The sequence below is a fragment of the Brassica napus genome, chromosome A10 (assembly GCF_020379485.1).
Source record: "Brassica napus cultivar Da-Ae chromosome A10, Da-Ae, whole genome shotgun sequence".
Classification (NCBI taxonomy): Eukaryota; Viridiplantae; Streptophyta; class Magnoliopsida; order Brassicales; family Brassicaceae; genus Brassica; species Brassica napus.
In genome coordinates, this window is record NC_063443.1 from 16365417 (window position 1) to 16386398 (window position 20982).

Sequence of the window (20982 nt, forward strand, 5' to 3'; positions counted from 1 at the left end):
GTAAGTATTTCTATTATAAATAACACAATTAACTAATAAAATATGAAGAATCAAGTCCGAGATTTTAGAGTTATTTAAAAATATATAATTATGTATAGAACATAAATTATCTTAGTTTAAAAGATCGGAATCTCATCTCGAATAAATTCACGAAAAGAAAAAGTACTCCAATAACCTACTTAAAATATAAAACCCCCTTTTCAAAAAAAGAAGTGCACTTAATAATATTTTTTTACGTATAATAATTGAAAACTGACAATTGAACATTGATCTAGAATATTATTTTAATATATCTAATGGTAAAATATTAATTGTAATAAACAAATTTTGAATTTTGTAATATTTCATGAATTAGAAGTCTTTAAAATCTAAAATTTATTTTATTAACATAATATATTTTTATTCATTTATTATTTTGACGCTACAAAATATTGCTTTAGTTTTATTTGTATATTAATTTTTTAATAATTTAGTTCCTGTTAAGCAATTTTAAAATTATCAAGAATATAATATATTTAAAATTATTTATTTAAATATATATTCAAATATGATGTATCATTTTTATGTGTGTTTGCGTTGAGCATATTTAATTTGTAGTTTGTATATTTAATAACACTTTGTTGTGTGCCGTTCTATGGGTTTAATAAATGTGTTGTAATTTCATTTTTATTACTACTAACATGATTTTTTAGTGATCAGTGATAATGTATTTTTAACGTTATGTATTATATTTTATCGTATATTTTTTGACTCTTCATGCTGGGAATTTTTTTAGAATCATTTTAATTAGATAACATGTTTAAAGATGTAAACAAAATTGTGTATGTTGTAAATTTAGATTTTTTAGTGTAACTGAGTACTATCAATTATGCAAAATTATATTATGATTTTAGTTTACTCAATCTTTCTTTCTGTGTACATTTTTTTGTTTTATTTTGTATTTTTACAATTTTATTGTCTTATTCTTTAATTGCAGAGAATTACTATTTCCAATTTTTGTTTCATATACCTTAAAAGTCTTTGGTTGATTTTTGTTTGTTTTCTTTCTCCAATTATAATGTACAATTCGATAGTTTTTTTTTGGATCAAACTACTAATATCATGAGATAGAAAAGCTTAAACTTCAAGAATGAAGTGAGTATTTGTGTTAAAGAAAACTGATTTGACTACTAATATAGTGAGATATTATAATATTAGAAAGTATAAAAACTCTTCTATGTTGTCCTATGTTGTCCTATGCTTGACATAATTAAGTTGTTGTCAATTAATTCTATATTTGTGATAACTGGAAATACATTTTTATGTCTTACTTACATCATCATTAATTGGTTTACGGTTCGACCATTTCTAATATACTGAGAGTAACATAATATTAGATGTTGATTATCTCCTTACAATTGGAAATGCACATAATGAGATAAATTCAAGGTGAGACCACTTTACAATTTTGTCCTCATATCTATATAGAGTTAGTTTATAGATTATTCTATATGTTTCATAATGTAATCAATTTTAATTAAAATCTGTAATATTTAAAAGTTATTACTTTAGAAAACTGTCATTTAGTATATAAATTCAATCAATTACACTGTAATTTGCATAATTTAATTGGCCACACAATATCCAATAAATATAATTTTTTTTGAAATATAAAAACAATTTATATAGTGAAACAAAAAAAAATACTTTTAAACCATTATATTATAAAATAAAGAGAATATTCAAATTATATTGAAACATTAGAATAGTAAGAATTAGAAAAGCTAAAATCTCAACGTCGATCATTTACGTCGGCCATGCCTTAGACCATCTCCAATGTTTTCCTCTCTTTTGTTTCTATAAAATAGATGAATTTCATAATAGAGATGGATTTGTCTCCGATGTATTTTTCTATTTTCTCTCCTAAAAAGGAATATTCTTGATATATTATTTTCTAAGTTTACAAATAATATTTTTTATTTGTGAAAGTTGAAAACCAGCCCAATTTATTTTAGTATTTTATAAAATTATGATACCATCCACACTAAATATTTCTTTACAAACTATTATGTAAATAAAAAATATAATTATATTTATATAAATAATATATTTCACTCAAAAATTATATTCGGTTATAATTATCTAAGTAAAAAGTTAAAGGATCATTTTGTAAAAACAAATAGAGGAGGTGACATGGCAAAAATATAGTTTCTCATTGGCCGATTATTTTCGCCTACGTAGCACTCTATCTGAGGCTTATATCATCCAGTTTTAATTAAAATCTGTAATATTTAAAGTTATTACTTTATAAAACTGTCATTTAATATATAAATTTAATCAATTACACATTAATTTACATAATTTAATTGGCCACACAATATCCAATAAGTATAAAGTTACATTGAAATATAAAAACAATTTATATAGTGAAACAAAAAATACTTTTAAATCATTATATTATAAAGCAAAGGGAATATTCAAATTATATTGAAACATTATAATAGTAAGAATCAGAAAACTTGAAATCTCAACGTCGATCATTTACGTCGGCCATGCCTTAGACCATCTCCCATGTATTCCTCTATTTTTTTTCTCTAAAATAGAGGAATTTCATAACAGAGATGGATTTGTCTCCAATATATTTTTCTATTTTCTCTCCTGAAAAAGAATATTCTTGATATATTCTTTTTTAAGTTTAAAAATAATACTTTTTATTTGTGAAAGTTGAAAACCAACCTAATTTATTTTAGTATTTTATAAAATTATGATATTATTTACACTAAATATTTCTTTACAAACTATTATGTAAATATAAAATATAATTATATTTATATAAATAATATATTTCACAAAAAAAAATATTTTCGGTTATAATTGTTTAAGTAAAAAGTTAAAGGATCATTTTGTAAAAACAAATAGAGGGATGACATGACAAAAATATAGTTTATTATTGGCCTATTATTTTCGTTTGGACACTCTATCTAAGGTTTATATCCTTTTTTTATTACTTGTTTGATTAATTGTTTTTCATTAGATGCTTATTTTTCATTGGCCCGCTTTAAAAAAACGTACACAAAGGAACCTGATGGACAGAGTATTATTTTGTCGCAAGTTGCTTTACAACATAGATATTTTTATCACAGAAAGTGTGATATGCTGTGTGACCCTAAGATACAACGTGGTTGAGTCTGGGAATGTATTTTGCTCTCACTGTTTTAATACAAATTATCGATAATATGATGAGAATGAGTTGTTATACTTTTCTATATGTAAGACGTCGCGAAGGAATTGCAATATATTTGTATCTCTTACCAGTTCTTTGGTTAAAAATATCAGCAAAAGGACATAAACATAGCTTTCTTGTAGTGGACGTGTGTTTAAGAAGAGATGTTACATGCACTTTAAAACGGGTCAAAATAGCTAAGGTTAGATTTTAACAATTCATACAACTATTAAAAAACATTTTAACGAATCAGCTAGCAGGTGAAACAATATATTTGACTCTGTTACCAGTTATTCGTTTAATACACTTGAAAAGTGTAAGCAAATATAAATTAGTTGAAGGAGTCTATTTTATAAGTCATTTGAAATACATAGCCAAATAGCTCAAGTACACATAAATAACTGTAGGAGGCTCTTTTCTAAGTCATCTGAAATACAGAGCCAAATAGCTCAAGTACACATTTATTAAAGATTTTTTTTTAAGAAAACGACAAAAAGCAGTTGTGGAAGTCTGCAACATTCCATTAGGCTCCAGTAATCTGAAGCTTAACCATTGCGAACATGGTTTTTGGTAGGTTTAGAGGCTGTTTCTTGCCTTTCACCATGACATGAGTAATGGGTCCGCCGTTGTTGACTGGAGCACCTCTTTAAAGAGCTTCAGAAGTATCTCTATATATAGCTCCTGGAACATCATTGCCGGTGTTTTCATCACCTCCATGTGGAGGAGTATGGGTATACATAACACAATAATGCTTGGAGTGCTTAAACGTAAATATACAGAGAAATTAAGGTGAATGACTGATGCTTTGATGAGAAATTAAACCTTGAAAGTTTCTGCTGGAATGTTAAGGCCCTCCCCAGTATGTCTCTGAGGCACTGTGGGAAAGCAATGTTATGTGCATCCTCCATGCTGGTGCCCTGTTGGACAATCACAAATAACTAAACAGTCCTTTCAATTTTACTAAAGCTACACACAAATAACAGATGCCAATTGATTGATGTTACCATGCCTTGAGACACTCATGCAGCAGGAACATTGATCAGCTTGTTCATCTCAGCATCGAAAGCTACAAACAGAGCAGAGTCGGATGCATCTGATACTGCCATCTCCACCCGGTACTTGTCATCAAAGAGAGAGACGACTGGTTAGGTGTAAGGGTTAAACTGATTTTTTTTTTGTGAGCATACCTAAATCATGTATGAAACCAATTGCATCATAGATTACCTTACAATGCCAACAGCTTTTTCATCATGATATGATCCACACACGAAAGATGAAAGCCCACGCCGCAGTTTCCAGGAGCTCTTGGAGCATGAGATATAGCACCACTCATGTGATGTTTCAGAGTTATCAACTTTCCCAGTATGCAGTCTATAATATCTAGTGACAGTAAGAGGAATACCAAATGAGCATAAGATGTTGGTGCTAAGTTAGATATAAACTAACCTGTGGTGGTGAAGTGAGCACAAATTTTTTATTTTCATGTCTAGTGATACTAAGAGGAATACATACTTATTTATTTTCCTTATTTCGTTAAAGAATCTTCTTCAGATGGAAAAAGAAAACTTAATATTACTAAACTCCTGGCGCATGCCTGCAACAGATATTTCAAATATTGTTCATTAGATCACATCTTGCTATCTAAATGACAAATATATCTTTTCAATTCTGAAAATATTTAGTAACTCCACCTGATACCAGGTAAATCCTGGTGCTTTTCATGAGAATTTCTGCCACTTAACCTTCTTCTATCCTTTCTCGTGTGAATATAGAGCTTCTAGCCTTCAATACCCACCTACAAATTTGAAAAAAAAAACAGATCAAAATTGCCTTGGAGGTTGAGAAAGTACGATTCATGACAAACCTTGTTTCCCCATTTGTTTTTCTCAGTGAGATCAAGTGGTCCAGAGCTCAACCCTAAGATGGAAACACTACGTGTGACATGTGAATCTATGCTCCAGATAAGACACACTATCCTGTTCACACACAAGAAAATCACATATTTCATCATCAAACTTGAATGTTTTTGTTAGCACATAATTTTTGTGAGAACATCTAGCTATGCACCTTCTCAATCTCACATCTTACCAAGGTATTCTCAATTGAGCCAGACATGCAACGCGTGGCCAAGGCTAGCAACTCTAACAGTAGGCTTGCCTCCTTTCTCGAAGGTCACTGTTATCTATCTTGAAGCTATAAATATAAAAATTAAACAGATTAAATTCTTCTTAAAATTCTGATTCATAAAAATAAATCCACTTGTACGCTTACTTACCTTGTTGTGTATCATCCGTAATCAGACTCGTCTTTGGCCAAGCCATAGAGCTCAACGGGACATAATCACGCTCATTTTGGAACGGTCTCGGTGACCACCTTGAAATCAAACTCTTATTTGCCTTCTTTGACTTCATATAGTTCCTTGCAGTGTGATGAGAGACAATCTGAAACATATAGCGACCAAAAAAACGAAAGTACATAATCTTCTCTTTTTTGGATACAATACCTTCTCATCAAAGAGAAGTAGAGTGATACCCATGAATTTACCATACTTCTTGATGTTTTCCGAGTCCCAGAAACGGAGAAGCCAAGCAACAATGAACTGCGACGATCTACCGAGACGGAGAGCGTCGAAGGCTGATTACGCAACAACAACGGAAGAAGACGTTACCGAAGAATTTTTTCAAGTCTGATTAAGAAGTTTAAGTGAGAGTGATGGAGCTCAGAGTCCCCAGCAAGAATCGCTTGGTTGGTCACAAGCTCAGCTGTCAATGTCAAAGAAACAACGTTAGTTTCCGTAGTTTTTATAAGTAAAGATTGATATTGAAGTGAGTAAAACGTACCAAAAACGCAGCCAACAGACCACATATCAACAGCTGTAGAGTAATGAGTGGCACCAAGAAGAACTTCTGGAGCTCTATACCATAGAGTCAATATCTGTTGCAATGGAAAAGAACCAGTTTATAACCAGATACAATGACATTGAGCTCAAACAGATCAACAGAGATTATTACCTCATGGTTATACTTCTTCATAGGGAGAGTGAAGGCTCTGGCTAAACCAAGATCTGCAATCTTGAGCCTCATCGTCTTGGGATCCATCAAGAGATTCTTTAACTCCGTGTTTGGTCATGTCGTGTACCTTAGAATCAGAATAAGCTGCATAATCAAAATTGATTTACCAAATGCGGGTGAAAATAAAGTCTTCTAAACTATGAATTTACTCACACTCTCCTCTTGGACGATCTCTGCACACGAACGCTCTACTTATGGCCTCCACAACTCCTCCTTGTTGTCTAACTTTAGCACCTAACCTGCATCTCGTCCAGCTCGAATTTTCTGTGAAAGTGACGTCGCCGCTGACTACTCCGACCCCGTCTTCAAGCGTCACAGTCAGGTCTCCGGCGAGCAATGGTGGTTTCCCTTCCCGTGGTCGGAGAATATTCCTGTTAAACTCCTCGGTGGTGAAGCTTTCCTCGGCGATATCAGCAGCGTTACGATCTCGAGCCGCAAGTCGGAGGTGACTCGGGCGTTTGTGGCGGCATCGAGGAGCTCGATTGCTATTGGAGAACCATGGGAGCTGTATTTCTCTTTTTAATATAAGTTCATGAAGATATTGCCACGTGTCACGTTTGGTCTCCACCATGATTCTATGTAAGTTCTTCGATGCTTCCACGCACTTGAGCTCCCCACCAACACAAACATCAAGTGGCTCAAGTTCGTAGTTGTCTCCTTAGGCCCGGTCTCTTCACATTTTATGGTGAATATGTTACTATCGACATATTGTGAACTGATGTAGGTTAAGTTGAAGAAGACGACGATGAAGAAGGTTGCGACCACACCTATGATCAGGAGATATTTGCATAAGATGCTTGCGTAGTAACTTGGAGACGACATTGCAAGATCGAGATTGAACAAAAAAAAAAAACTTGGTGATCTAAATAAGAGAAAGTTTATTAAGTTAATTAACTGGAAACTTTTAATTTTTCTTCTTTACTTGTCAACCACTATAACAATCTTGTCAATCATTAAAAATGAAACTGTATGTGAATCTCTGTCATAATAAATTTTACAGCCTTAAAATGAATTGTAGTTGATCATGACACTGGTATATATATACCACTTATAGGATCCCGTTAAATAACTCTGCCATTCCGCAACGGTCTTCATTGTGACAGGTAACTTATCAATAAATTATGAATAAGAGACTGGTTCTACTGCTCTACTATGATAATTTATTTCTCACTTATGGATTTTCATATGAGTGATTTGTATTGGCTATCCGCAACAACAGTTGGAAATCATTTCAAATTTGGATTATATATTATATTATCACTTAATGGTTTCCTTTCGAAGTCGACTAGATGACTATGTAAAAAAATGATTTGTAAGTTCATGGCTAGAAGGACTGTTCATAATTTTATTCGCAAACAAAGCCAAATGCATTAGTTATTTAATTTTTGGTAAAAAATATTAATTATATTATAAATTCAATATTTTAAATATAAAAACAAAATCTAAAATATCAAAGCAAAGAGGGAGTATAATATTTTCGGAAGTTATATAAAGACCTAAATTTAAGATTCAAAAACATAATTATTGGGCCTTGTCTTGTTACCCAATGAACTAAATAAATAATGTTTCGGGTGATCCCCAAATTTTCTAGTTTAGTCAGTTTTCTGCTACGTCGTCAATGACGCTTCTCTTCTTCGACCCAAGGGAAACAATCACTCGATGTAAGTTGGTGTTCCATCATCTTGTTTCTCTCTCGTAGTTTTAGGGATTTCGTATCAATACCATGCAATTGATCAGTCTCTGTTGATCTTTTTTTTTTCTTTTGCATACAACAACATTTTAAGATTCTGTTTCGATTGAATTATCCTCAATTGCATATTCCTTACCCTTGCCAATATGAAAAATAATGTTTGTTACTAGATTCCATATTTTTAGGCTTTAATAGAAATTAATGATGATCAAATATCTTTACCCTAGACTCATATCTAGACTTGATTTAATCTTCTTCCTCAGATTCCTCTCAATCGTCACTTTACATTGATGAAGCTGTGGGGATGCTTCTTAGTGATCATTGGTTCCATTTCCTTCGTTGGGTTTGCGTTTGCAGCTCTAGTGTCCAAACTGTTTCCGCTTTCTGGCAATCCTATAATCCAAGCTATCCAGAATGACAGGTACGTGTACACACACTCTTGTTGTTCAATATATATATATCAGGTGTATCATTCTTGTTATTAGTGTAAGGTTTGTCTGATCTCTAGATGTAATATCAGGTTGGTTTCTCTAGTTGTAATATCATATTTTCATTATAAAACACCAATCTCCAGGTACTACTGCTTCTTAGCCCCACTGACTCTACCAGCATTACTTGTTTCTGTCTACTTTCATTGGCTTACCATGAAGCTGTTCAAACACGCATGAGATTTATCATGGTATGATTTTGGTTTCCCTTCATATTCTGAATCTAGTTGTGGCATTAGTTAACGCAAAGTGGGGAAATTATGTTGATTTTCTGGGCAAATTACAAACTAATTGTTTTTTTTTTAATTTAATATTAGTTTATAGTGGCAGAAAACTAGCTCGTAGTGACATATTTTAAAATTTGTAGTAATTTGGAAAACATATCTCTTAAAGGTTGGAATCATCATGTATTCTAAGGGTAGGAAAACTGTCTGGTTAAGGGATCATTTTTACTTGGTTACAAATTTCATTCGAGAACAGACAAGAGTCACAGAATATTCTTGTTTCTGAAAATTATCGTTAGAAGGAAATGGTAAATATAAAAGAAAAGAGAGTTAAAAAAGCTGGTTCAAGGTCATGTGCATAAAGGTTAAACTTTTGAAGGACTCTTTTGTCTCATATTTTGTGGCTTCATTATTTTATTGGTGAGTGGTTGGTTAATCCATGAAGTCGTATGCTAGTGCATATGTCCTTCCTGGATCCATGTGAGTGCGTATGTCTAACTTATTTATTTTATATACGTATAATATAGTATAATTATCTACTTTTTATTTTGTGGTTCAATGCGATAAGATAATGATTCTAATGCCATTCTAGAAAACAGTTTAACTGTGTTGGGAACTAATCCCCTTCGTATTAGAAGCAAATGCGTTTGTTGGCATTAATGTATTAACAATTTGATATGGGTAAAAACAATCAAAAGATGGTTAGTTAGCTTAGTTCAATTAAATTAAATCATGTAAAAGTCTTTGGGTCTTAAATGTGATGAAGAGTTTTATTACAAGAAGAAAACTATTGAATGGTAACATGTAAAACAACTGCAATGCGATTACAACTACAATGCGGTTCTAGTAATAACATAAATGCTTAGATATGTATAGTTAGAAATTTTTGTTACTAATTTGCTATTTGTTGCCATTTGAAGTCTCATTAGTAGGTTTTGATTATAGTCCGAACCCATATGTAAATCTTTAATATGTGATCAATATATAGTTAAACAAATCTAACTAGTTTGCAGATTTAATCATTGTGATTGTTGAATCTCGATTTTCATTTCAACAAATCAGTTGAGCTAATCACATTTTATCAGCTTAAACATTCATCAACAGATCAATAAAACTCTTTATGTTTATTACATCTTCTCCTTTTTTTTATCATCCAAACTATAGTTATAGGGAGGTCCTCAAACACACAATGACAAGGTTGAAAAATCTCCGACACGATTGTTATTGCCAAACCATTTAAAAGGTCCCCGCGGGAAGAACCTATATAAACCTAAAACAGGACCGAGTTGACTCAGAAAGAAAGGACACACACCGCACCACATGGGAACAATCGTTGAGACAAAACGCACCGAAATTATTTTCTTGTTCCGTTAATCACGACCGTCTAATTATTTCACATCACAAAAGACTTTTATTATGATCAAAACCAATAATGCATACCAACAAACAAAAAAAACGTTACGACGCACAGTGAAAAAAAAAAAAAAAAACTCCCTCGTGATTCCTTAAAAGAGAGAGAGATTGACCCCACGCGCGCGTAGCAAACACAGCCGGTAGAAAGAAAAAAAGGCCTGTCTAATAAAAAGTTGGCATCCACACGCGCCATTCTCTGACACTGATTTAACAGTACTTGTAGATTTTTTTTACATAAATCTAAAAAAATATGTTTCTTTTCTTAATTCTTTCCCTTTTTTCCTAAAAAACTATATATTCCCATCGTTTAGAAAAGGTTACATAATTTTCCTTACAAAGCGCTGGCTATTATAAAATTAATTTATGAAAATACTGAATACAAAGTACCGAAAAATCTTGTGAAATCTTAACTTCCTTAATTGCGTTTTAACTTATGGTTTTGTTTTTCGTCAAACCTTGTATAATATAGAGAGAGATCTTCGTATAAGAAAAACAATCCGTATATTACTAAACAGATTATAAAATAAGCAAGAGCTTTGAAAAAAAAAAAAAAAAAAGCAAGAGCATCAACCATTTTTTCCGTAATATTTTTTTTAAAAATAAAGGAAAATACAGTTTCCTAGAAAGTTGTAATAAAAATAAAAAAAGAAGAACATTTCCCCAAGTGGTCTTACCAGTAAGGAGAGAGCACCAACTGGAGCGATAAAGATAGGAGTGACTGAAGAGTGAGATTCAAATTAAAAAAAAAAAAAAATCAAAAAAATCAAAACAAGAAGCGAGTAAAGAGGAAGAGGAGGATCTCCCTTCTTCTTATCTACTTAAAGCTCTGATCTTTCTCTCTCTCTTGCTTGCTCTGTTCTTCTTCTTCTTCTTCCTCCTCTGTTTTCGAAACCCTAAAGTTAGTTCCTTTGGAGTGAAGCAGACAGACAATGGATTCCGGCGACCCGACAACTTTGCTTTTAACGAAAATAAGGATCTTGGAGCCAGATTACGCTCCGAAGATCATAGGGTATCTTCTCTTACAAGACTTTAGCGAGAAGGACTTGATGCGTCTCGCTCTTGGACCTGAGACAGTTCTTCAGTCCATTATCTTAAAAGTGAAGGGTCAGTTAGGTCTCTTCACCTCGCCTTCTACTCCGACGTCTCCTTCTCCGTTTAACCCCATCTCTCGTCCACCCATCAACGGCCGAGGAGGAGGAGGGAGCCCTCTCTCTAATGGGTTTATGGATTTCAGAAGAAACTCTCCGTCTTCTTCTCCTTCCCCCACCTCTCCATGGTCAGTCAACAGTGTGGGCCTTGCTAATGGAAGCATCTTGAAGCCCTTGAGCTCTCACCAAAGCAACGGAGATGCTGCTAGTGCTGAATCTGATTTGCTGGAAGATCAGCAGCTTAATGATTACCTCTCGTTTCTAGACGATTCGAAAACCGAGGAAGCTGTAGATCTTACAGACTACTCGGTTGACAATGGAGAGACCCATCTGCTTCACAGGAGGAGTTTCTCGGCAGATGCGTCTTTTGGGTCTGGAGAAGATGGGTTTGGCGCTGGATTCAAACCTTGTGTGTATTTCAGTAGAGGGTTGTGTAAGAACGGAGAGAGCTGCAAGTTTGTCCATGGAGGGTTTCCGGATAACGTTGATGGTAATGGCATTGTGGCTGATTCGTCCAGGAAAGTTGAGAGCTTTGGTAGGCAGCATGAGGAGATGATGAGGTTGAAGATGGCTTATCAGCAGCAGAGGCTGGCTTCTCAGCTCCTTGGTAGGGTTCCTCAGATGTCTTATGAGAAAAGGATGGAGTTTCTCTTGCATCAGCATGCTCATAGGTAAACATTAGAACTTACTCATTCACAGTTAGTTCTTAGATATGGCTTGAAGTAGCTTTAGTTGTGTGGATGCAGCTTTTGTTTTGAAGTTTTGAGCTTTGTGGTTTCTTCTTGATGTAGAGATGGTGCATTGCCTTTTGGTGATGAGAGATACTGGAGCAGCAGCCCGGGAAGGCTTGAGAGGATGGAGCTAATGGCAATGCAGTTTGGTGATCTGTCTAACTCGGCAGCTAGACAGATTTATTTGACATTCCCTGCTGAGAGCACGTTTAAGGATGAGGACGTTGCTACTTACTTCAGGTAATGTCTTGACAACCATAGATTTATATTGAAGATTCAGCGGAGTATTAATGATTTGTTTTTGTCTGTGAAGCCTTTTTGGAACAGTGCAAGATGTGCGGATCCCATACCAACAGAAGCGTATGTTTGGCTTTGTTTCATTCGCCCAGCCTGAGACTGTGAAGGTTGTACTAGCCAGAGGGAATCCTCATTTCATTTGCGACTCACGTGTTCTCGTCAAACCGTACAAAGAAAAAGGCAAAGCCTTTGACAAGTATGCTGCCTTCTTTTTTTCATTCCCTTGAAATTTTCTTGTCTTTTGTGTGTTTGAATGTGTCATTTGTTAAATGAAGTGATAGCAGGAAGCATCAGTATCTGCTACAGCAGCAGATGGAGCGTGGGAATTACTCCCCATGTTCCAGTCCATCTGGGATTGATCCTGATCCCCAACTTGGTTAGTATCATCCTTGTTTCGTTTACTTTCTGCGTTTGTTGTTAACTAACTTAACTTGGTTTGGTTTTCTATATGGTAGGTTCGAAGATGTTCTATGAGAGGAGGGAGATGATGAGAAGGAAAATGGAGGAAGCTGAGCTGCACAGAGCTATTGAACTTGAAAGAAGACGCGTCATTAATTTGCAGCTTCCTGAGTTCAAGAATAGTGGAGGAGTGTCTAATCATCACCGTAGCTTCTCCGTAGGGTCTCCTGGTTATTTTCCATCTGCCATCAACCAAAGCCCTGATATTCAATCTGATCTCACTAGCGCAGATGCATTCAAAGGTTTGGTGAAATGAACACTCTTACTTTTGAATGTGAAAAAGTTTTAACTATGATTTGAAATCTCGTTATTGTTGTTGCTTTTGTGTTGTGGCAGTAGTTGATGAGACCAACTCAAAGAGTATTAACAGCAATAACTACTCAAACGGTGCAAAAGAAGGGACCAACGAGAGTGAAACCGACACTGGAAGCCCTATAGAGCTTGTTCTTCCTAGTAATCTCTTCCCTTCTGCAACAGCTACTGATGATTCTGCTGAAACTAATGCAAATGCTGGAGTCTCCGTCTCCTCTACTAATGGAGATGAGCCACCAGCCACTACCAGTAACCTGATGCAGTAGGCTTCTTCACCTCATAAATGCCAAGGGTCAGTGTACTCTCAAACCTCTTTCTTTCACGGTTTATATATAGGATAACAAACCTTTTTGTTTTGGACTCAGGTCTTTTTCTTCTGATGGATAAGATGAGGCTACAAGAAGTGTATGTAATAAAGGTAAGCATTCTTTGATCTAGAATGTTGGGAATGAGTTCATATACATTGTTTAATGTTTGATGTTGATAACTTTTTCTTTGTTTTGGTTTTGTGCAGACAGTAAAAAAGGCATACACAAGGAAGTAGGATAATGTATATGTAAGCTATATATATATATATAAATGGAGAAACAGAAAGAAGGTAGGAGAGATGATGATAATATCGCATGAAGATCGCAATCAGATGATACTATACTACTAACAAGCGGTTGCGTGAGACATACTTTTAAAAGGACAAATATCTATATGGATAACTTTATTTTGTGCTTTAATTTCACTTTGCTTTGGTTTCTCATGTGGTTGTTCCGGTTTGTGTTGGGGGAGGGGTAATAGACCACATGAGTCTCTGATTGTACCAAAGAAGAATATAAGGTTCTGCAACATTATATATATATTATCATTAAGCCGTTTCTTAGACTATTATATAATTTACCACAGTTCCTTATGTGCAGCTAAATTATAAGAGTGTTTAGCCTTTAGAAATTTCAATTCACTTTTGGACCCTTGTTTACCATATACTAAGTTGAATCATATCTTCCATCTTTAGTGGTAGTGTTCAAAGCTCTTAGTGATCTTCATATTTCACTCAGTAAGCACATTTGTTTTTATTTTAATTGTCGTTTTAGAATTAAACACAGATTAAAAAAATATTTAATTTTGTATATTTACTAAATAAATATATTATTACTAATACATTTAACTATATTTCAATTAATAAAAAAATATATATTAAAATATAAAATTAATAAATTTTTGTATATAAATTATAAAATTACACTTATTTTCAATTAAACTGAAACGGACCAAGTAGTATGTGATTGAAATGCAGCAAATGAAGTCAAAAAAAGACAATTAATGCTCTACGCATTTGAGAAAAAAATGTCAAAGTGCAAATAAATGACAATTTTTGGTTGGAGACGTCTTGGGACACTGGATTCAAGATCTATATACACATCACAGCTTTGCAACTACATTGATAGAAACCTAGTAGGAAATAGATGTCTCGTGTGTAAAGTGGTAGATTCAAATTGAAAAAGGTTGCCTTGTTGGTTGAGTTTAGACAAAAAAAGGTGTGTGGTTAGATTGAAAACCATGTGTTATGGTATGGGTAGAGGGTAATCAAATATTGGTTTAGGTCATGAAAGAAACTCTTTGGAAGGTGGTGAGAAAAAATGGTAACAAGGGAGGACGGCGACATCAAAGCAATCATTTTTTTAAAATAATAAAATTTCTTTTTCTTAATTCAGAAAAATTAATTTTGAAAATAACTTCATCGTCTTTCTTCATCATCATCAGATGGATCTCCCATGTCGCCGGTAGAGACCTGACCTCTTCTCCTCCACCCTTCACGATTTTTTCTTTCTAAATTGTAATCGAAGAGAGAGTCTATAGAGAATGAGCAACTTCGGGGACTTGAATCCGGTTTTCTCAGCATCGGGTCGAAGCACCAACAACCCGGACCCGGCTTTCAATTCGCGTCTCTCGAAGCCGAGATTCTCCAAGGTCAGAAGGCAAGTCAAGCCTCCCTCCGTCACCTCCGATTTCTTGCCTCCTGCTCCTCATCAGGGATTCAACCCCTTTCTCCACCGCGGATCTCCCGACGACGCCGGATTTGGCCGCGGCGTTCACGAAGGTTTCGTGTTTGGAGGATCGAGCTCTGGTGACCAAGTTTTGGAGGATTTGGGGAAGCTGAAGATTGGGGTTGATGATGTGCGTTTTGCTTCTAGGCTTCCTGGTGATATGCAGAATCTCAATATCAAGGATTCTCGTTCCAATGCGGGTAGGAACGTGGATGATGATGATGAGCAGCTTCAATCTCTCTTGAAGAATAAACTCAATCTTGATCCTAGCTTTGGTTCTTCTTCTTCTTCGTGGAGTACAGGTGGACGTGTGATCCATGAAGGTTTGGAGAAGTTGAATATCTCAGAGAAGGTTATGAATGATAATGCCAAAGCCAAAGCATCGATGGATTATGTTGGGGAGAAGATACTCTCTGATGATTTGTCTCGAAAGTTGAACGTTGGAGGAGGTTTAGCTACTGATGGGATCAACATAGGGCGTTCATCAGCAGCAGAATCACTCCAGGGAGGTGTGAGTGAGAAGAAAGTTCATGGCTTTAGCAGTTCATGTCCGATGAACTATAGTTTTGTAGGTACAGAGCCAAGTGAACATCGAAATGCTCATGATGCGGCCTCTACAGTTAATACTTCCGCGTTCAGTTTCTCGAGTAATGGAAAGAGTGGTGGGACGAGTTTTATGGAGTTCAAGACCCCTAATTTGAAGCCAAACCCTTTTTCTAGCTTGGATCAGAAACTGGGGTTTAATGCAAAGAAGGACAATGTTGGTACCTCAAGAGGGAGAAGGAAAGGGGTTAAGCAGCCTGTGAAAGTTCAGCTTAATATTGGAAATGAATTTGCTTTTGCAGAAAGTGCGTTTCCACAAGGAACGAGCGAGGCTTCTGATTCTTATTCACCGATGGATGTATCTCCGTATGAAGAGACTGCGGATTCTAGAGACTTTAACGCTGGATCAGATCAGTTTGTGAATCCTGACAACATACCTCCTGCTGCTTTAAATGATGCGTTTGATGCAGAGCTAGCTGCTGCAACCGAACGTATGGACATAAACGACGAGGATGAAGTTAATAACTATCCAGCTGAGGGACTTAATACTGGCGAGTGTGCTGAGGGTGATGACCTTGCTGAAGATTCTATATCTGGGGCTGAGACGGAAAGTTTTAAAACAGCAGCGGAAGAGATGGAAACTAGTAGTGATACTTTCGCCTCAGCTTCAGAAAGTGAGGTTACTTCAAGCTATAGGCCTGATAGGCAAGAAAATGACAACCATTCCCTGTTTAATTCAAATGCTGCTAGCTCCAGCTTTACCTTTTCTGCTTCATCGTTTTCCGGAGTGCAAGGGCAACAATCAACGTCTAAGCGTATCAGCAGGAAGAAGTATCCAGTTCCACTTGGGCAGGATCCATATATCTTGATTCCAAATGCCTCATCATTCAAATCTCCACAACACTCGCCGGTAACTGGTGTTCAGTCACACCTGTCCACGGGGAAACCCAGTGAAAGGGATCCGTTTACTCGTTTACAAAAGCCTATAAATAATCCTGTGATGGATAAAGCACGAGACGAAAAAGATGTGTCTAATGCAGCGCAAGAAGCATGTGAAAAGTGGCGACTAAGGTTGTTTACAAGTCCATTTTATTCTTCTACTCATTGTTCCTGTAGTGTTCTGATTGTCTTTTTGTTATTGTTGCTTCCTTGGGTTCTATCGTTATGTTTAATTAACCTTTTCCTGAATGCCTTTTCTCCAGAGGAAACAATGCTTACAAAAATGGAGATCTTTCCAGAGCTGAGGAATCTTACACTCAAGGGATAGATTCAGTGCCTAAAATCGAGACGTCTAGAAACTGTCTCAGGGCACTGATGCTTTGCTACAGCAACCGTGCTGCAACACGCATGGCCCTTGGAAGAATGAGAGAAGCAATAGCAGATTGTGCGATGGCTTCTTCAATAGACTCCAACTTCCTTAAAGTTCAAGTCAGAGCTGGAAAGTAAGAATCGACCTTCCTTAAACCTTCTTATATTTCATAACGAGCCAAGATAAACATTATTAGCAACCTTTAGATTTTGATACGAGAGCTTGTACTTGGAAATGAACGATGTGATATTTTCTCTTGTATGCATTAAGCTTAAGCTGCCTGGGCTACCTTGCTAGTCATGCTCGTCCTCAGTTAGCAATTATAACTTTTCTTACAATGTCTTATTGGCTTATTTGGGATTTGTCTTCGTAGTTGTTATCTTTCACTTGGGGAGATTGAAGACGCATCCAGGTACTTTAAAAAATGCTTGCAAACTGGAAGTGACATCTGCGTGGACCGCAAAATCAGTGTGGAGGCTTCTGAAGGTCTACAAAAGGCACAGGTAGAGTTCTCTCTTCTTTTGAAGGGACCCAATGTTATTTGTAAACTTTTCTTGTTTATGAAATAGCATATGATAGCAGGACACTTGTCGGACACTTATTTTTCCAAAGGCCTTATTTGTAGATTGGATCTTATAATTTGTATTAGTTGATTTAGGATCTGGACTCAACCATACTAATTGTATGGCTGATGTTTTTCATTGAGATGCGTGGCTATAGAATTACGTTATGCTATGGTGTTTAGTTGTTTCTTATTACATGATGGAGATTGATCATCCTTCTAATTGCTGTTCAGTTGATATCTGTCTCAGAATCTCTTTCTTTAGTATTATACTGTATCCAGTTAAATATTTTCTACATATTCTCAAATAGAAGACTGGCATTTACACATTCTTCTTTCTGACTAGTCAATATTGTTTTTGTCTTGCAGAGAGTTTCGGAATGCATGCATGAAGCTGGCTGTCGTTTGCAGCTCAGAACATCAACTGATGCTGAGAAAGCTTTGGAAATATTGGAAGAAGCTCTGCTGATAAGTCCATACTCTGAAAACTTACTCACCATGAAGGGAGAGACGCTTTTGATGGTATGTTTCACTCATTGTCAGAATATCACTTGAAAATGTTAATTTAAAACCGTCAGAGAAATCTGAGTAAGAACCTATGAAAATTCATACAGGAAAAGATTAAGAAACCTGCGTTCTTTATATTTTGTTACAGCTTGAGAAGTATGAAGCATCAATAAAGCTTTGTGAGCAGACAATTGATTTGGCTGGAAAGAATTCTCTTCCCGTAGATGCTAATAAATACCCAGATTCTGATGACACTCCCAAAGATATAAACTTTGGAATCTGGCGGTGCCGTCTCATGCTTAAATCATATTTCCATATGGGAAAGCTTGAGGAGGCGATTAATTCTCTAGAGAAGCAAGAACAATTACTATCTGCTACAAAAAGGTGAATCAGATGCACTCCTTTTACGTTTATTTTTGAAAGATGAGATGAAATCTGACAGGTCTCGTCTTTGCACTCCGATACAGAGATGGAAACAAACCTCTTGAATATTTCATCCCGTTGGCTGCTACCATACGTGAGCTGTTGCGCCTTAAGGTATTTTCTACCTCCTCTGAGCAAGCCCCTCCTTTTCACCTTGACCTGTGAACTAATTGTATATATAAAGGCATCACATTAGTTCTGCGTTTTTCTCACTTTTGTTACCGTTTTGATATTCCTACGAAATCGCAGTCGGCAGGGAATGAAGCATTTAAGTCTGGACGACACACTGAAGCAGTTGAACATTACACAGCAGCCTTGTCGTGCAACGTGGAATCACGTTCTTTTACAGCTGTGTGTTTCTGTAATCGTTCTGCGGCATATAAAGCTCTTGGTCAACTCTCTGACGCCATTGCAGACTGCAGTCTTGCCATTGCTCTCGACCAAAATTACTCAAAGGTCTCTGTCTTAGCAAATTTCCTTATTTGGTTTGTTCTGTTACGTTCCCGCTGCCCACAACATGTAGTTGGAAGGTCTCAGTGTCATTGTATAACACTTATATACAGAAAGATTTGGCAGCGAGTCTCTTATCAATTAATCCTATTGTCTGAAAAAGTACTCCATTATGTCACTTAATTTGTTTATCCTTTTCTAATTTTTTCTCAGGCTATTTCTAGACGGGCCACGTTGTTCGAGATGCTGAGGGATTATGGACAGGCTGCGAGTGACATGCATAGATATGTGAATATTCTAACCAAGCAAATGGAAGAGAAGACCTCTGGGATTCACGACAGAGTAACTAATTTGGCCAACGACATTAGACAAGCTCGTATGCGACTTTCTGAACTGGAAGAGAAATCAAGGAAAGAAACTTCGTTGGATATGTACCTCGTCTTGTAAGTAGACTATCCTGCTTATTTGATTTTATTTCGCCAATGTCTGCGTTACATGCTCTAGTTCGTATATGAGTTGAATGTCAATGCTTTGCTAATTAGAATGGGACCTACTTTGTGACAGGGGTGTAGTGCCATCATGCTCTGCTTCAGATATCAGAAAGGCATATAGGAAGGCCGCACTCAAACATCATCCCGACAAGGTATTTCATATGCTGAAACTGTTTACTTTCGAGAGCTTGTGAATTCAGCTCTATTGCGGAAAGCAAACAGCTGCAAGCTATTATTATAAGTGCTTAATTTTTTTTTATAACTTATTGAAGGCTGGTCAGTCATTGACAAGAAACGAGAGTAAAGATGAGAGGTTATGGAAGGAGATAGGAGAAGAAGTACGCAGAGATACTGATAAATTATTTAAAATGATTGGAGAAGCGTATGCTGTGCTTTCAGACCCTGCAAAGGTAAAAGCATCTCAACCTATAACACATCTGTTTTCATTTCCTCGTATGGGAATTAAAAAAATATGATTTGAGTTTTTGAATGAATACGACATTTGTTACTTTCTTCTAGAATTAGTCTTACCCCGAGAGTATTTATGTTCTTGTGTTACTTCTTGCAGCGTTCTCAGTATGATCTTGAAGAAGAGATGCAAAATTCACAAAGGAGACGTGATGGAGCCAGCACATCTGGAGCAGAGCCAGATGTTAATTATCCTTTCAGTAACAGTAGAAGAAACTGGAGAGAAGGATGGAGTTCTTCACGTAGGGACCCATCACCAGCTCCGAGATGGTTTGAACAAAACCGATCAAACAGATACCCCTTGTAACTGTAGAGCATCTCTTTGACCAAAATCATCACCAGCAAAAGTTTTTGTGGCCTCCTATGCAAATACTCAGCTTAATACGGAGTGGATAAAATATTAGAAGATGCTCAGATTCATGGAGAAAAGAGAATACACATCACAGGATAAACATGGAAATACTTGAGATGCAGAGAATTTACTCAGGTAATGGAGAAAAAGGAGAACTATTTCTATATGTATAATCGTTTTGTTCGTGTGGTAGACTTTAACTTCTCCACTGTCTAATACGTTGAAGCAACGTTGTACAGATCACGGGAAACGTAAAGTGAGTGATTGAAAGAGACTTGCATATAACAGATCTCATGTTATAGCTTTCTTTTATTCTTCTTTGGTGATGTTTAAAATGGTGTGTCATGGGGCCTTGCGAAAGACAAGGTGGCCTCTCACGTTTGTGGTTCTTGTTTAATCCTTTTGATTGTAGATTCTTTCAATTCATTGACTTGTGAAAAAACAGATTTGATTTTGCATTGAGTGATATTAGTTGAGGATTTCCTTATACTTTATTTTTTTATTTATCTACTTGTGCAAATAGTGAGTAAATTGAGTTGAATCATATATTAAAGAGCATTTGATATCACCTCCAAAATTCATCTTGTTTTTCTTGGGCTAGTGTTATACTCCAGCTGTTTTGATATGTAAGTAGTTTTAGCAAAAAATGTTTTTTGTAAGATATTTACATAATCCAAAACACACTCTTTACATTTATTACATGTTGTGTAATCAAATAATTCATATCTTTTTATTATTAGTTGAATTTTTATATTAAATACTATTTTTTCAAAAGTAAAAGTTTTTTTAATATTCACAATTTTAAC

The 20982-nt window shown here is 35.6% G+C and overlaps 2 protein-coding genes and 1 long non-coding RNA gene across 22 annotated transcripts; 2 read left to right on the top strand and 1 right to left on the bottom strand.

Annotated features, from left to right (window-relative positions):
• Window positions 1-3517: 3517 nt before the first annotated feature.
• LOC106372370 lies at window positions 3518-6791 on the bottom strand. 16 transcript variants are annotated; one of them, XR_007316995.1, is made up of 12 exons: window positions 6427-6789; window positions 6214-6357; window positions 6043-6136; window positions 5752-5964; window positions 5478-5643; window positions 5291-5395; window positions 5067-5178; window positions 4894-4997; window positions 4715-4796; window positions 4427-4582; window positions 4207-4320; window positions 3518-4119 (listed from the first exon to the last, which is right to left on the bottom strand). It is a non-coding gene; the product is annotated as an uncharacterized LOC106372370 (long non-coding RNA). The 16 variants fall into 16 exon arrangements; XR_007317006.1 differs by having other exon boundaries at window positions 4427-4796; window positions 5270-5395; window positions 6427-6790; XR_007316998.1 differs by having other exon boundaries at window positions 4427-4796; window positions 5747-5964; window positions 6427-6790.
• Window positions 6792-10757: 3966 nt separating this feature from the next.
• On the top strand, window positions 10758-13899 carry LOC106372369 (zinc finger CCCH domain-containing protein 55). 3 transcript variants are annotated; one of them, XM_013812569.3, is made up of 8 exons: window positions 10758-11907; window positions 12028-12207; window positions 12281-12460; window positions 12540-12640; window positions 12720-12965; window positions 13063-13327; window positions 13401-13453; window positions 13550-13899. In XM_013812569.3, the coding sequence occupies exons 1-6, from the start codon at window positions 11018-11020 to the stop codon at window positions 13299-13301; spliced, it is 1836 nt and encodes a 611-aa protein (XP_013668023.1). In that variant the 5' UTR covers window positions 10758-11017; the 3' UTR covers window positions 13302-13327; window positions 13401-13453; window positions 13550-13899. The 3 variants fall into 3 exon arrangements, with proteins under 3 accessions (XP_013668023.1, XP_013668024.1, XP_013668022.1); XM_013812570.2 differs by having other exon boundaries at window positions 12549-12640; window positions 13060-13327; XM_013812568.3 differs by having other exon boundaries at window positions 10760-11907; window positions 13060-13327.
• Window positions 13900-14639: 740 nt separating this feature from the next.
• Window positions 14640-20682, top strand: LOC106372368. 3 transcript variants are annotated; one of them, XR_007316994.1, is made up of 12 exons: window positions 14640-16685; window positions 16817-17056; window positions 17297-17426; window positions 17855-18007; window positions 18141-18376; window positions 18460-18529; window positions 18665-18871; window positions 19079-19308; window positions 19430-19508; window positions 19629-19766; window positions 19925-20311; window positions 20403-20682. XR_007316994.1 is itself a non-coding variant. In XM_048742377.1 (11 exons), the coding sequence occupies exons 1-11, from the start codon at window positions 14887-14889 to the stop codon at window positions 20129-20131; spliced, it is 3489 nt and encodes a 1162-aa protein (XP_048598334.1). In that variant the 5' UTR covers window positions 14640-14886; the 3' UTR covers window positions 20132-20682. The 3 variants fall into 3 exon arrangements, 1 of the variants encoding a protein (XP_048598334.1); XR_007316993.1 differs by having other exon boundaries at window positions 20416-20682; XM_048742377.1 differs by having other exon boundaries at window positions 19925-20682.
• The last annotated feature ends 300 nt before the right edge of the window (window positions 20683-20982 follow it).

Excerpts from the sequence above, each read along its gene's own strand:
- LOC106372369 (XM_013812568.3), top strand. The coding sequence starts at position 11,018 with ATGGATTCCGGCGACCCGACAACTTTGCTTTTAACGAAAATAAGGATC. Across the intron at positions 12,461-12,539 it reads AAAGGCAAAGCCTTTGACAA|TGATAGCAGGAAGCATCAGT; the intron begins GTATGCTGCCTT and ends TGTTAAATGAAG. Across the intron at positions 12,966-13,059 it reads TAGCGCAGATGCATTCAAAG|TAGTTGATGAGACCAACTCA; the intron begins GTTTGGTGAAAT and ends GTGTTGTGGCAG.
- LOC106372368 (XM_048742377.1), top strand. The coding sequence starts at position 14,887 with ATGAGCAACTTCGGGGACTTGAATCCGGTTTTCTCAGCATCGGGTCGA. Across the intron at positions 17,057-17,296 it reads GTTCAAGTCAGAGCTGGAAA|TTGTTATCTTTCACTTGGGG; the intron begins GTAAGAATCGAC and ends TTGTCTTCGTAG. Across the intron at positions 18,008-18,140 it reads AGGGAGAGACGCTTTTGATG|CTTGAGAAGTATGAAGCATC; the intron begins GTATGTTTCACT and ends ATTTTGTTACAG.